The 15272-nt window shown below is 42.4% G+C and overlaps 1 protein-coding gene across 2 annotated transcripts in view; it reads left to right on the top strand.

Moving 5' to 3' along the window:
* Nucleotides 1-2477: 2477 nt before the first annotated feature.
* LOC111970029 (ethanolamine kinase 1-like) overlaps nt 2478-15272 on the top strand; it is a 41303-nt gene continuing 28508 nt past the window's right edge. Inside the window, exon 1 of one of the 2 annotated variants that reach the window (XM_023996511.2) lies at nt 2478-2953. In XM_023996511.2, coding sequence (XP_023852279.1) covers nt 2750-2953 — 204 coding nt within the window. In that variant the 5' untranslated portion in view covers nt 2478-2749. Of the gene's footprint in view, nt 2954-7611; nt 7890-15272 lie in introns of those variants that run through there. The other variant, XM_070445619.1, reaches the window with a different exon arrangement.

The following is a 15272-nucleotide window of genomic DNA, read 5'->3' as shown; positions in this document are numbered from 1 at the left end:
AGTGGATGTGACAGATTAATGGTACTCTGATTAAGGTGGTTGGACATAGCTAATCATTAAACGAGCACCATCTATAAAGACCATCTGTCAAACTCTCCAATAGAGTTTTAAAAAAAGGGGAAAATCCCCCAGTCAGGTAATGTATGTGTGTGTGTGTGTGTTGTGTATGTGCGTGCGATGTGTGTGTGTTGTGTGTGTGTGTGTGTGTGTTGTGTGTGTATGCATGCGTGCGAATGTGTGTGTTTGGTGTGTTTACCGTTGCACTACCCTTTACCACAGCCTGTGCAGTCAGTTAGATGTGTTAAGTGTGTGGTGTGTGTGCTGTGTTTTTATCTTTGTCTTTTTTGAAAGTGTGCTTTGCATTTGTGGGTCAGCCATATGTGATCATGTCTGTGTCATGTAGTGTTGCATAAGCGCCTTTGCGTGGGTATGTCACCTGGTTTGACATTTGATTGCATGTGTATTAAATGAGCCATTCAAGGGACTATGTCGAGGAGGCAGGAATGCCACTACTTCCCAAACACACCATTCAGGATCCCAATCTATTCAAAATTAAGATGTTGTGTGTAACATGCCACTTTGACATGAGAAATGCGGTTAGTAGGCTGGAGAGGCCGACAACTGAGTTTAGTTAGAATGGAGAGTTGCTTTATTGTGTGTGGAGTGTGACTGTGTTGTGTGGTGCTGTGTGTGATGAGAGAGATAGAGAGGCGAGAAGAGAGAGAAGAGAGAGAGGACGAGAGAGAGGAGAGAACGGAAGAGGGAGGGAGAAGAGAGAGAGAAGAGAAGAAGAGAGCCCCAACAAAGGAGGAAACAGAGACGATCCCGAAGAGAGCCACAGAGCAACGAAGAGAGTAAAGGGGGCCAGGTGCACGGTGTTTCCTCCGACACATTGGTGCGGCTGGCTTCCGGGTTGGAGGCCCGCTGTGTTAAGAAGCAGTGCGGCTTGGTTGTGCTTCGGAGGACGCATGGCTTTCGACCTTCGTCTCTCCCGAGCCCGTACGGGAGTTGTAGCGATGAGACAAGATAGTAATTACTAGCGATTGGATACCACGAAAATTGGGGAGAAAAGGGGAGAAAAATAGAAAAAAAAACTGTCTTTCTCTCTCTCTCTCACACACACACATACACACAGTGGCATGTCCAGAACATTTTGAATTGGATGGCCAAACCCAAGTGTAGGGGGGCCAAAGCCACAAACCCAGTTTAGGGCGGCCATAATATTTTGAAACTTAATCGATGAAAGGTGGATTTGTTCAATATAATAAGTTCAACACATGAAATGCATCAGCTTCGGTTTGGTACATTTCCCTGTGCAAATAAATCATAAATCAATTCCAAAAGTCTTATTACAGTGTTTGCATTCATGGCCAGAATTGTATATAAGGGTATTAGCATACAGCAGTAAATTCACTTGAAAGTGCCATCCAGAGTGTGAATTATACCATGTCATTTGGACGGTCACAATCTTTTTAACGGGACCTCCTTTTTTATGGGATTTATAGTAAAGACATGTCATTTAACTGTAAAAAAATATATAAAAAAATATAACGTTTTAATGTGTCATGAACACAACCAATCATGGATTTTGTTTTACTTAATTCATTTTAGAATAAGGCTGTAATATAACAAAATGTGGAAAAAGTAAAGGGGTCTGAATACATTCCAAATGCACTGTAAATACAGGAAAATCTATTTCTTATTGCACTGGGCATTTAAAGTATATATAATTAGTGTGTGTATATATCTGTGATTGATTTAGTGATTGTAAAGGGGTTGATAATAATTTCAGTCTCCGGACTTAAAACTAATTGAAGATGACAGTTGATAAGCGCAGATGAAGGATATCAAGGATCTGGAAGGATTCTATATAAAGGAATGTTCTGAGATCTTTATCAATGTGTTCTCCAACTCATAGAACATTTTAGAAAAAGGCTCATTGCACGTATCCTCGCAAGGTGAGGTATTAAAAGGAATTGAAAACAGGGGTGTCAATAATTTTGACTCCTACCTTTTATAACAAAATCTAGTTTTTCTAAACAATTGCTTTAGTATAAAATAATATAAATTCTCAATTTTTGGCATATAATTTAGCTCAGTATTTGCTAAATCTTTATTAAGGGTGTCAATAATTTCAGACCCCATTGTATATTGAATGCAATAACATTGCTTGCACTGGTAATCGCCTGGTTTTTGCATTACAACACTGACACCCACTGGATGAAATTGGGGGCGCCCCGCACCAAATTATGTCTAGTGCATGTGACTACTCAATAAGCCTAAAATGTTGTGCAAAAACAATGCCATGTGAGGGCTTTCTGATCCAGGGCTTTCTGATCAAGGTTATAAATGTTGCCCCTCTCATGTTATTTAATAATGACTAATTGTATATGATTGGAAACCATAACGCTGAAGAAGACTCTGGCGCTCTTCGGCTCCACTCGGACAAACTCGGCTTAAAAAGTGTGCGTGCTCCCCGTCCGCGGGTTGTCATTCTCCGATCCCGCCGGTGTGCGTGTCTAGCATCGGATGATTTCGCGAGGGCGGTGCCAAGTCGGAGGAAATCGTGTCGTGAACTGACCGGCTCCTGAGAAAACCGAAGAGGATCTCACCGGTAGTTGCATCTTCTACATCAGCGCCGTTGCTTTTCACACCGACAAGCCCCTGGTTTAGCTAGCTCATTTGCTAACCAACGTTAGCCGTTTATACCAACCAGCTCATAAAACAACTGTTAGCAATTTTTTTTTTTATGTCCCGAATTCCAGAAATATCTGTTAATAATTCGAAACGAAAAATTAACCACATTATGGAGACTGAGATACACGTGCCTGTTGGGTCGCCGGTAATTCGAAAATTCCCGATTTTCGTGGAGGAAAATAATGTAACGGATGGAGCAATGAAGCTGATAAAGCAGCTTCGGCCAGCGTGGGACATGAACCATGTCAAGACCAAGGTAAGGTTGACAATTCTCCACTGAATGATGCGCCAATGGCCCAACATCACTAGTTGGCTAGCTAGCTAAAGTTAGCATAGCTATCAGACCAGTCCCTTGATATATTCCTCGCCTTGTGCATACATTTTATCATTGGCTTCTCTTGCGTTTAGTTTGCAGTTACGTTTTCAAGCTGAGATGAAAGTTAGTGGTGTTAGCTAGCTAACGTTCGCTTGGTTGCGCCCTGGGAGTAGTAGTAGTTAACTAACTAACCACTTTGATGGATTCTTAGGTCGAATGAATAAGACATTTGTGTCAGGCTTCAGTACTCCATGGATATATTGATAGAAATGTCATACGTCTCTCTCCCTTTAAAGACGTGGCGTATTTAAAGGAGACAGTTACAGCAAATATAGCTACTGATAACTAACCCCTTTTGTCTGTGGTTACAGAAAGTGTGTGTGGATGAAATGTGTCCAGTAATCTGTATTTGTCAGTGACCAGCTGGCAATGACGTGAGGGTCAGGCAGCATTGATGACGTTAACATTAGCCAGCAGAAATAGAGCCTGGCTGTATGTATTAGCTCAAAGCCCCTATCTAATTTACATTTTCCACTGCCCTGATAGCTTCTTGTAAATACAGGCACCTTGAAAGCTGTCCACTCAGATAAGATTGACATGGTAGTGGCAACGCTGTGTGTCTGGAGGATTACAATACCCTGTGAGAGTCACCCATGGTCTGATGACCACCACATATCCCCATCCTAATTGCCTCACTCCTGACCCCAGACACACACCTAATTTTGAATTCACACAAGACACAACTCACCCCCAACTGCACAGGCAAACAAACACGCCTCACTCTTATCTCCATACAAACTGGAATTGATGTCCATTGATAGACCTAGCTAGGCCAAATTATTACCCTGTTTGTGTGAATTACTCTGACCCTGCCATGTTTAGGGTTCCTGTCAGTCGGGGAAATGCATTATTCATTGGCACTAAGCAGTAGGTAGGCCTGCTATCGGGTGACGCTTGTCTCCTGCCCGAGGGTCAGCTGTTCCCCAGTCATTCTGGGTTGTTTTGTACATTGAGGCCAGAATGTGACTGTCCCTGCTGGATATTTACGTGTGTGTGCCTAGCCTAATCTGGGCTGGTCACCCCTTTTGCCCTGTAACTGAGATTGTGACACTGTTGACCGCCCAACACAGCTTTTCTCAATGGGAGCCACCCAAACAGGCTTTGTCTGCCTGCCTTTGTCCCTTTAACCCACACAGCCCCCGTGCCAGCACAGCCCAATACAGCTGCCCCCCCCCCAGGCATGGGCACGTGCCAACTCTGAGAAAGAGAGAGGACAAATTGAGAGACAGAGACTTATAGAGAGAGAGAGAGAGAGTGCTGGAGGACAGATGGAGAGGGAGACGGATACGGAGGGAGGCAGAATGAGTCAGACGTATACGGAGGGAGACGGGGAGAGTGAGAAACTGGGGGGGGGTTACTGGAACACAACACAACTGACCTGACTGAGCCACCTGGACATGAAGGGGCGGGGGGCTTTCAGTTACTGTAAATATCTAGTGTCAAGTCCAGTCCCAAACATCCAACCCTCTATCCCTGAAAACACCAGATGCTGCCAACACCAACAGCCCAGTCACACCCCATTCCAATTCTTTGAGCTTACAGCTGCTTATTATCACACGTTAATGCCATGTGGCCTTCTGCCTTACTCTGATGTGGGCATGCAAGAGATATTTAGTCACTTTTTTATGTTTGATCATCAATGGCCTCATCAATGGATAGAAACTTTGTTTAATTTGATCCAAAGCTTTTAAGCTTAGCCACAATAAAGTAATAGCCTACTAAGATATGCAGACATTTTGTTCTCATTCAAAGAACATGTCACCTAAAAGTAGAATGTTTGTTAGTAGTTACCTCAGTTGTGTTGGCGCTTTATTACCTGTGACATGTGGAGCAACACACCACACTCACACTGGGGCAGGATGATCACAGGTTTTAGTGGTGCATTGTGTTCTGGGTATGTGTAGACGGTCACGAGATAAATAATTCATTCATAAAGGCAGTGTACGTGTGTGTGGTCGTAACATGGTGCCAGTGTGCCCATCTCTCTAGTCAACCATGCCAGGAATGCCAGCTATGTTGGGGTGGGTGGCCAGAGAGAGGGCCAGTGTCTATAGGGCTAGTCTCTCTGTGGTCTGTTTAGCTGTCATATCACTAGTCAGGGATTGTCCACATTCCAGTGAACATAAATATGGTCAGTTATTAGCTATTGGGTGCATCTCAATGGTGTGAACTGTTTGTAAAGGAAAGGAAAATAGGAAAGAAAGACCCACTTGACTAGAGACTACATATGCAGACCATGGGTTCCCATGTGTTACTTTCTCCCCCAACAGTAATCATTGAATGATGTGGCTGTCACTGATAATGCAAACAGCTGGGCCGTTCCACCTCAAAAAGCACAAGAAAGAGGATTTCCACACCCACAATCTCAGTGTTCTGTTAAAGAAGAGTAGCATTCCTGCAATGTTAGTTTGTTGAAATATAATTAGATCTCTGAGACATTACGCTAATTGATTGCACCCAAATTGGCTATTTTAATTTCTAGGATTTATATAATATTCAATAATTATAGTACCGAACATCCGATTTGAACCAAACTTTTTTCTAACAAAGAGAAAGACGTGAGGAATCGAAAGAAGTTGTCAAAAACCACCCACGGACCTCCCAACACCAATCCCACCCCAACAACAAGTATATAGTATCACTTCTCTGTTTAACAAGGAGTATGGAGCTCCGGCTCGGAGTATTGTTTCATCCTATGTAATGTATTCTCTTTATTTCAACAAAATAATGTTTCTGGAATGCTTATCTTCTGTTTCTAATTACAGAAATGATTTCAGAACAATCTGAGATGGTGGGTGTCATGGCTTGCTGAAATGACATGGAATGACCCTTCTTCCTTGTCTGGGAGAAGTTAAAAAAGTAGCCTACCTGTAAAGCCCTTGCCCTTTGGCTCAGTTGTTAAGCTCCAGTGTAACCCAGAATACTCTTACTGGGCAATTGCAAGGGGTTCCACGTGATCAGGTGTGCTTGCGGTCTCAATTAAATACAGTAGGCTATAGCCTATGCACGGGCGGAGAAGCACAGGGCACTTATCTTTCCAAGGAAATGTACTTCCTAAATCGGATTACGCTATAGTATACTTCATTGCCAAGAAATGAATATTGATCACCCGTATTTGTCTCTGTCTGAAAATCATCCCACTCCTAAAAAGTAGGCTATAAAGTGCAAGACTCTCCAACTGCTTTCTTCAAACTATGTCTAGCCTGTTGGCTGATATTGCCCAGTAATACCAATAGCCGAATAAAATGGGCCATGTGAGAATCTGGTAATTTAACCTATTTCTTAGGTTATTTTTTTTATATATATATTGCCTATAGGGCGCTAAAAATTGCTGCGACCATGGTTGGCAAGTGACCTGCATCACATGCGCCTAAAATAACATTGCAGGACTGTTGTTGGGTTCAGGACCAGTTCTTGCGGTAGCAGGTGGTAGTCTGACAGAATGCCAGCTGGTGCTGTATGAAAAGTTGCAGGTGCAGGCAGGCGCAGGATGAATACAGTGCCTTCTGAAAGTATTCAGACCCCTTTACTTTTTCTACATTTTGTTACGTTCTAAATGGATTAAATAAATCTAAATCCTCAGCAATTTACACACAGTACCACATAATGACAAAGCGTAAACAGTATAAATGTTAGCAAATTTATAAAAAAATAAAAAAAACATACCTTATTTAGGTATTGCTATGACTCAAAATTGAGCTCAGGTGAATCCTGTTTACATTGATCATCCTTGAGATGTTTATATAACTTGATTGGAGTCCACCTGTGGTAAATTCAATTTATTGGACATGATTTGGAAAGGCACACACCTGTCTATATAAGGTCCCACAGTTGACAGTGCATGTCAGAGTAAAAACCAAGCCATGAGGTCGAGATGATGTAATGACGCCACGAAAAATACAGCGCTACACAGAACAAAAGCAATAAAATACTAAGAGCACGCTTCCAACAACTAAACAAGTTGAAGTCGAGCAGTCATTTGAAAGAGTAAGAACATTTCAGCGAGACAACTCAAAGGCGAAATTCATTAACGCCAAGATAATGGAGTTCATTGCCCTCGACAATCAACCGTTCTCTGCCGTGGATGATGTTGGCTTTCGCCGACTTGTCAAGCCCCGGTACACAATCTTTTTTAGATGTCTTACCGGAGTGACACAGTATTGTTGAGACTCACATCCATGAGCGTCACTGCTATTAGCCTCACGACTGACATTTGGACCAGCAACGTCATCCCCATGAACATGCTGAGTCTGATACCACAGTGGGTCGACGAGGATTGCATACTGAGGAAAGCCGTATTTCATTCTCAAGAATGTGCTGGTTCTCATACCGCTGCTGCCATTTCAAGAACATTTGAGAACATGTTTTAAACTTGGAAACATGATCACTCCAAGCTCCATTCCAACAACTGACTTGAGAAATAAGGTCAACTGCGTCTGCAGCAGACATGACGCCCTCTGTCATGGCATTGAAACACCTGCTCAACAAAACTTCTGACACAGACCGTGGGGTTAAAACGTACAAAATTACTCGGCTGTGAACAAGCGATTCGGTGGCATTCTCTGAGCCTCTTTACTGTGTTGCCACCATGCTCGATGCTAGGTACAAGGACCGCTACTTCGATGCAGACGAACAGGGTTTACGTGAAATGTTACGTACACAGCTGGACAAGATGGAAACAGACACAGTGACAGTGCGTGCCGAGGAAGAGATGTCACGGACAGACAGAGCTGAAACTTCACTGCTTGACATGTATGATGAAATCCTGTTTGAGAATGAAACAACTGAACAAATGAACAACGAAACAGCACAGCAAGTAAGTAAAAGATAGGTTTTGATTATGTTTTACTGGTAATAGGGACATATGTAAATGCCAATAAAATAACTTTTTGTGGTGTGTATGTGTAACCTTCATTTAACTAGGTAAGTCAGTTAAGAACAAATTCTTATTTACAATGAATGGCTGCATACCCCGGCCAAACCCTGACGACGCTGGGCCAATTGTGTGCTGCCCTATGGGACTCCCAATCACGGCCGGATGTGATACAGCCTGGATTCGAACCATGGACTGTAGTGACGCCTCTTGCACTGAGATGCAGTGTCTTAGACCGCTGTGTCCGTGTAACTATTTAACTGTACGAGAATGCTTAAGTCCACAAACATTTTTGATATTGGTATTGGACAAAAATGTCATATTGGTGCATCCCTACTTACTACATGCAGATGTAAAAAGTAAGGAACGAGGTGGGTAGATAACTACATGTGTCATTGTAGCAAAGTATTTATAAACTAAAAATCAGATCTCTTAAATGTTTCATTCGTTTTTGTTCTATTATCTATACCAGGTATTCCCAAACTGGGGGGTACACGCAATGCCGCCAGGGGTACGCCAAATAATAATAAAAAATAAAAAAAACATTTCTAAAATGAAAAAAATACATGTGGATTAGGTTTTTTTCTCGCCTGAGTAGCCTCGTTTCACTGCCAAAAATAACATTAAACAATCTAGTGTTCAGCGAAATAACAACACAATGTCAAATACAGGTAGCATAGTCAAATAATTAACATCCAATCACATTAACCGTTAATCTCTCGGGGAATTCCACTAACGGTTCGTATGTAGCCAAACGTTAGCTGCTGCTCATGTTGATAGCTGTACTGATGGCGCAAAAGCCATGACAGGGAGACACAGTGGAGTGGTAACGTGTGTGCAAGCAGTTGCTCCCAATGCCACTTGGGTACACTGCAGCATCCACCAAGAGGCTTTTGCTGCCAAAGGAAGGCCTGACAGCTTGAAAGACGTTTTGGACACCACAGTGAAAATGGTTAACTTTGTTAAAGCAAGGCCCCTGAACTCTCCTGTATTTTCTGCACTATGCAGTGATATGGGCAGCGACAATGTAATGCTTTTACAACATACAGAAGTGCGCTGGTTATCAAGGGGCAAACTATTGACACGTTCTTTTAAATTGAGAGACTAGCTTAAAGTTTTCTTTACTGACCATAATTTTCACTTGTCTGACTGCTTGCATGATGGTGAGTTTCTCACACGACTGGCCTATCTGGGTGATGTTTTTTCTTGCCTGAATGATCTGAATCTAGGATTACAGGGACTCTCTGCAACTATATTCAATGTGCTGGACAAAATTGAGACTATGATTTAATAAGTTGGAGCTCTTCTCTGTCTGCATTAACAAGGACAACACACAGGTCTTTCCATTTTATGATATTTTTTTTTGTGTGCAAACAAACTCAAGTTTACGGACAATGTCAAATGTGGTTTAGCGAAGCACCTGAGTGAGTTGGGTGCGCAATTACGTATGTGCTTTCCCCAAACAACTGGATTCGTTATCCCTTTCATGCCCTGCCTCCAGTCCACTTACCGATATCTGAACAAGAGAGCCTCATTGAAATTGCAACAAGCGGTTCTGTGAAAATTGAATTTAATCAGAAGCCACTGCCAGATTTCTGGATTGGGCTGTGCTCAGAGTATCCTGCCTTGGCAAATCGCACTGTTAAGACACTGATGCCTTTGCAAACACGTACCTTTGTGTGAGTGGATTTTCGGCCCTCACTAACATGAAAACTAAATACAGGCGCAGACTGTATGTGGAAAATTATTTAAGACTGAAACTCTCCAATACAACCCAACATTGCAGAGTTATGTGCATCCTTTCAAGAACACCCTTCTCATTAACCTGTGGTGAGTTATTCACAATTTTCATTCAACAAATAAGGTTTTATATGTAAGATGGTTAAACAAAGAGCAAAATTATTGATTATTATTTGTGCCCTGGTCCTATAAGAGCTCTTTGTTACTTCCCACGAGCTGGGTTGTGACAAACTCACATTCATTTTTATGTTTAATAAATGTATCGTATAGTGTGTGTGTGGCAGGCTTACAATGATGGCAAAAAACATTTGAGAGTGCGCTGACCCTGGTGCTAGAGGGGGTACGCAGCTGGGGGTTGAATGTTTGAAGGACTACGGAACTATAAAAAGTTTGGGAACCACTGATCTATACAATAGGCCATAATTGATTTTGGCCCAATAGGCCTGGCATATTCTCAAGTTCTAGAAGCTTTCTGTTTCGATTGGGTTATTTTGCTTAAAATTCTTTCGGCCTAACTATATGAAAAAAATAACTGCATCTCTACCCAGCCTGTCAAGAGTGGCCAAAATGGTGTTTAGCATCCCCAGTGGCTCTGCAAGTGTAGAGAGAATATTCTCCACTGCTGGGCGGCTCTCCAGACACCATCACATTAGCCTGAAGACACAGACTGGCCAAACTCCTGTTTCTAAAAATGTATTCTAAAAATAAATTCAAAGGCTCTAATAAGTAATTTTTTATTTTAATTTGTATTTAATTCTTTGTAAGTCACAGCCTATATGCGAAATGTATAGACTATAATGATTTAATACAACAAAATTGTTTAAATGCTGAGAGCTTCATGTCCCTGCCAGCCTATTGTCGCACTCGCAAATGCTTCACAATGTATTTCTTTATAGGCTATAGCTTTGAAGTAATATGGCCTAAATAATTCATTTTCATTCCTTCTTAGGCTCCCTGTCTGGCTCCTGACCTATTTAGTGTTTATATGCTGTTCAATATGACATGTAGCATATTTGAAATGATGTGCATGTCTTACATTCACCGTTTCATGTTTATTCAAATAATTTTCATTATGTAACCTTTATTTAACTAGGCAAGTCAGTTAAGAACAAATTGTTATTTACATTGACAGCCAAACCAGGACAACGCTGGGCCAATTGTGCGCCGCCCTATGGGACTCCCAATCACGGCCGGATGTGGTACAGCCTGGATTTGTAGTGACGCCTTTTGCACTGAGATGCAGTGCCTTAGACCGTTGCGCCACTCGGGAGCCCACTCGTTTGGTTTGGTTTCAATACTTCAAAACCAAATGGTATGTCCAGGAAGTCACAAAAATAGATGGTTGTTTGTTCAATTGGGATTTAAAAAAAATGAATGGAGCGAATTTGGAGCGAAGCTGTTTTTAGCGGAGTGGTTGGAATGGACCTGGAGGGTCTTATTCTGTTTAAATGATGATCGATGCTTGACTGCCGTTTGACAAATAAATATTCTCGCTCTTCTCCATAATGACCTCACCATGTAGACTATACCCTCACAGCCTACCTGCACTGTATCTGTGAGCTCCATAATAACTCACCATGTAGACTATACCCTCACAGTCTACCTGCACTTCATGGTGAGGTTATTTGGAGCTCACAGATACAGTGCAGGTAGACTTATGGGGTATAGTCTACATGAGGTTATTATGGAGCTCAGATACAGTGCAGGTAGACTATGGGGGTATAATCTACATGGTGAGGTTATTATGGAGCTCACAGATACAGTGCAGGTAGACTGTGAGGGTATATCTACATGGTGAGGTTATTATGGAGCTCACAGATACAGTGCAGGTAGGCTGTGGAGGGTATAGTCTACATGGTGAGTTATTATGGAGCTCACAGATACAGTGCAGGTAGGCTGTGAGGGTATAATCTACATGGTGAGGTTATTATGGAGCTCACAGATACATGCGGGTAGACTGAGGGTATAATCTACATGGTGAGGTTATTATGGAGCTCACAGATACAGTGCAGGTAGGCTGTGAGGGTATAGTCTACATGGTGAGTTATTATGGAGCTCACAGATACAGTGCAGGTAGACTGTGAGGGTATAGTCTACATGGTGAGTTTTATGGAGCTCACAGATACAGTGCAGGTAGACTGTGAGGGTATAGTCTCCATGGTGAGGTTATTATGGAACTCACAGATACAGTGCAGGTAGCCTGTGAGGGTATAGTCTATGTCGTGTCTTTGCTATCGTTAATTGAAGACTTACTAGTTTTTATCATAGATTCCTATAATTAGGGATTACGCGACCACTTGAGTAATAGCGTAACTAATTAACTATGAATTCGAGGGCACCAGGGAAAGTTATTAGATTACAAGGTTATTATTTCCCAATATAACCTTTCAGATATTTTAATATCTGATCAATAGTCCTCTCATTAATGATTCATTTACTCTACCTTACGTCAGTCTCATTCCAAATGTCGTAAATCGCTGATCTGCACGACCCAGTCTTCACTATGAGTCATCCATACATCAATTGTCTTAAATCATTTATTTATTACTAACTAATTAATTCACAGAATGCATAAACAAACAAACTTAAAATAGTTACATGAAATGGTGGAAGGAATATGCCCTAGTGGGCTAAACCGGCATGGGGCTGTTAGACAAAGGGAAAGTTGCGTTCGACTAAGAATTCACTACAGAGTCCATAATTATAACAATTGACATGCTATCCTTACACATGAACGCTCACTCATTCGGAACAATTGCAATCAAATATATATAGTTACGTCCAGGTGTTGTGTGTCGCCTTGGTCGTTGGAGAAAAGTTCGTTTGGGTTGGAGTGAAGTTTGTCTCGGTTGTTGATTGTTCAGAGGGACATTCGTTAAAGAATGATTGTTTCGGCGGTTGTCTTTCTTCGCGTTCAATGATACAGAATTCCTAGCTGCAGACTAGTAATCAATATCAAAACCTGTTATTATTGGTATAAGAGTTTTAACCACGTGGTATAGAAAGTAATTCTACTCAACCTTCGTTCTCCTCTTTGGAGGTAACATGGTCTAATGGTAATTTCCTAAGTTGGCTTTTATTCAGAAAGCAGAGAGGGGTGGTCCATGGTCTCTGACCCATACTGGGCTCAGGGCGGTCCTTGGATTTAGTTCAAATCAAGAAGGTTTTGTACTTTTCTTAATTAACAGTCCAAAATCATATTACACAATTATACAACAGTATCATACTCACTCATTCATTTTATACAACACACAGATGTAAACCTCATATCTGAGGTTATTATATAAACAGCGGTATGGTAATGTGGTCCCACAGTCTCACGTGAGTTTCCCACATGGTGCCCATGGACATGTTAATAGCTGGACTCCCCACCGGCCTTTAATACTTTTTCCGGAACATGAAATCTGTTCGTACCTCAAGTTCTGTGAGGTGGAAGAGAATTCCTTTGTCCTGAAAGTTTACTCTCTCTCTTAATACTGTTTAGCCATGAGGAGATCCTCAGGAATTTACAACGTCTCTCTGTGATCACAGCATGGGTTGAAGGAGCAAAGGGGGAGGCAGGGAGAGGGGGATGGGGTTTGCTATACCCACGCAGGCACGTCATGACATACCCCCCCTGGTGGTTTGGATCTTGTTTGTCCTGCAAGTTACAAATCAACATAAAATCATGAACACGTGGTGTCCTGCTTGTAGATCATCGTTGCAGTCCCCTCTGGTGGTTGAACTTGGTAGGCTTCTCTGAAAGCGGAGCAGTCCATCACAAGGTGGCAGTTGATGTCGCGGTTGGTGATCGCCGTTGTGGTCCCTTCTAGTGATGTACCTTGGTAGGTTCCCTGGAAGCTGCAAAGTACCCAGGGAGGGCCAGGAGATGTCTGGTTGGTGATCGCCGTTGTGGTCCCCCCCTTGGTGGTTTACCTTGGTAGGCTCTCTGACAGCGGGCATGCCGCCACAAGGATGGGCCGTGGGTGTCCGGATTTGGGGTCGCCTTCCGGACCCGTCGTCTGGTTGTCGTCCAGACTGGAAGATCTGAGCAGTAACTTAGGCAGATGTTTACAAAGCACACACACTCATGAAATATATATATATAATTACATTCATTCCCCAATGAGCGGCGTTGTGGCACTAAGTGAATGTTGTATGGGGAAGTTGTTTATGGCTCTATCACTTCCTAAATGTCAAAGGAACTGAACCGAAAAGAGAATGAAAGCATAACAAAACAAAACAAAATATAGTTCACACACGAAAATCATCTAATTGGACTGTATTCTATATACGTCCAATGTTCTGGCAAAATGACTATCATGGCATTGTCTCTAACGCCATATCTAGGGTTTTCCTACTTGGTGTGTTGCTTAGGCACTATCCTAAGTTGATAACTATATGATAACTTTACAGCTGTAAGGCACTAGTTTTGGGCAGTCTACAGGGATGACCTATGGACTTCTGGGATGGAAACTAGTGAGTGCTGTAGAGACAAAGGCCTAGAAGTAAATGTTCAACTTTACTAAGGCTGGTATTTTGCTTGGACCCTTAAGTGATCCTAGCATAAATCCAATTGGATGTTCCGTTGTGCATGTGCGTTTATGCTTAAACAAGCGCGCATGTCAAGGGAAGAAAACCAAGTATCCTGGCAGATTACAACTTGTTCAGAAATGAGTCTGACGTAGTCAGGTAATTTTCAGGTCAATGCCTGAGGGTCAGTCAGAATTGGTGTCGAGGGAGTCTGTAGTAGTTTTTACTAAGTCACTGTGTCTTCCACTATTGTAGTGGTGATAGGTATGACGTCTATTTCATAGCTATGTTATCCACGGAGGAGCTAACCTCACGACGGAAGTACTATAAGTATTGGACCCGTCGTACGTGGTGTGATCATGGTTAGTGATTCTAATAATTTTCCTCCTGAATGAAGGATTCTATTTATTAGTGGCATGTGTGTTAACCATTGGAAGAGTGCACTGGAGATTCCCTTCCCTGTGTTTGCACTCTGAGTGACTCCTATGTCGCTATTGTCAGGGTAATTTGATTGGTTAGGTCTCTAACCTCCTTACTGATTGTAGCTAGACTGACTGTTGCTGGTGTTGGTACTGGTGCTCAAAGGGACAGTTATCCTACCGATTTATTTTGAAATATTATAATACCGGAACACATGATTGGAGCATTTTACTAGTTGTATTGTAGTTGAACCTACGCATGGCAAGGAATGATTATTATTGCCATTTGTTTTGGAGGTGGACAAGTCCACTGGACTTCCTTTACGACCAGTGCGGTACACCTCAGTACTATTTTTAGATGTGCTCTAGATAATCCCGTCTAGGGGCCTGTCTGCTCCTCAATGTTCTCATAGAGGAGTTTACAACTAGATTTGATTTATGCTCTGGCGGCCTCGTACGGTGTTGTCCATAGTCTTGACCCCCCCACGGCCTCGATGAGGCTCATCATGGGTCTGGCTACTATTCCCCCCTTTGTGTTCTCGGGACCCCCCACCAGCGGGTGGTGTTGGTGTCCGAGGCGCAAATGAAAAGATCGGACCCGATGTACGAGTTGTCAGCGGCCGCGTTGTTATGAGAATGGCTGTAACCTTTCCAC

Source organism: Salvelinus sp. IW2-2015, linkage group LG11 (assembly GCF_002910315.2).
Source record: "Salvelinus sp. IW2-2015 linkage group LG11, ASM291031v2, whole genome shotgun sequence".
Taxonomy (NCBI): Eukaryota; Metazoa; Chordata; class Actinopteri; order Salmoniformes; family Salmonidae; genus Salvelinus; species Salvelinus sp. IW2-2015.
Note: the sequence above shows the minus strand (reverse complement) of the source record. Positions and strands in the feature narration are given on the sequence as shown.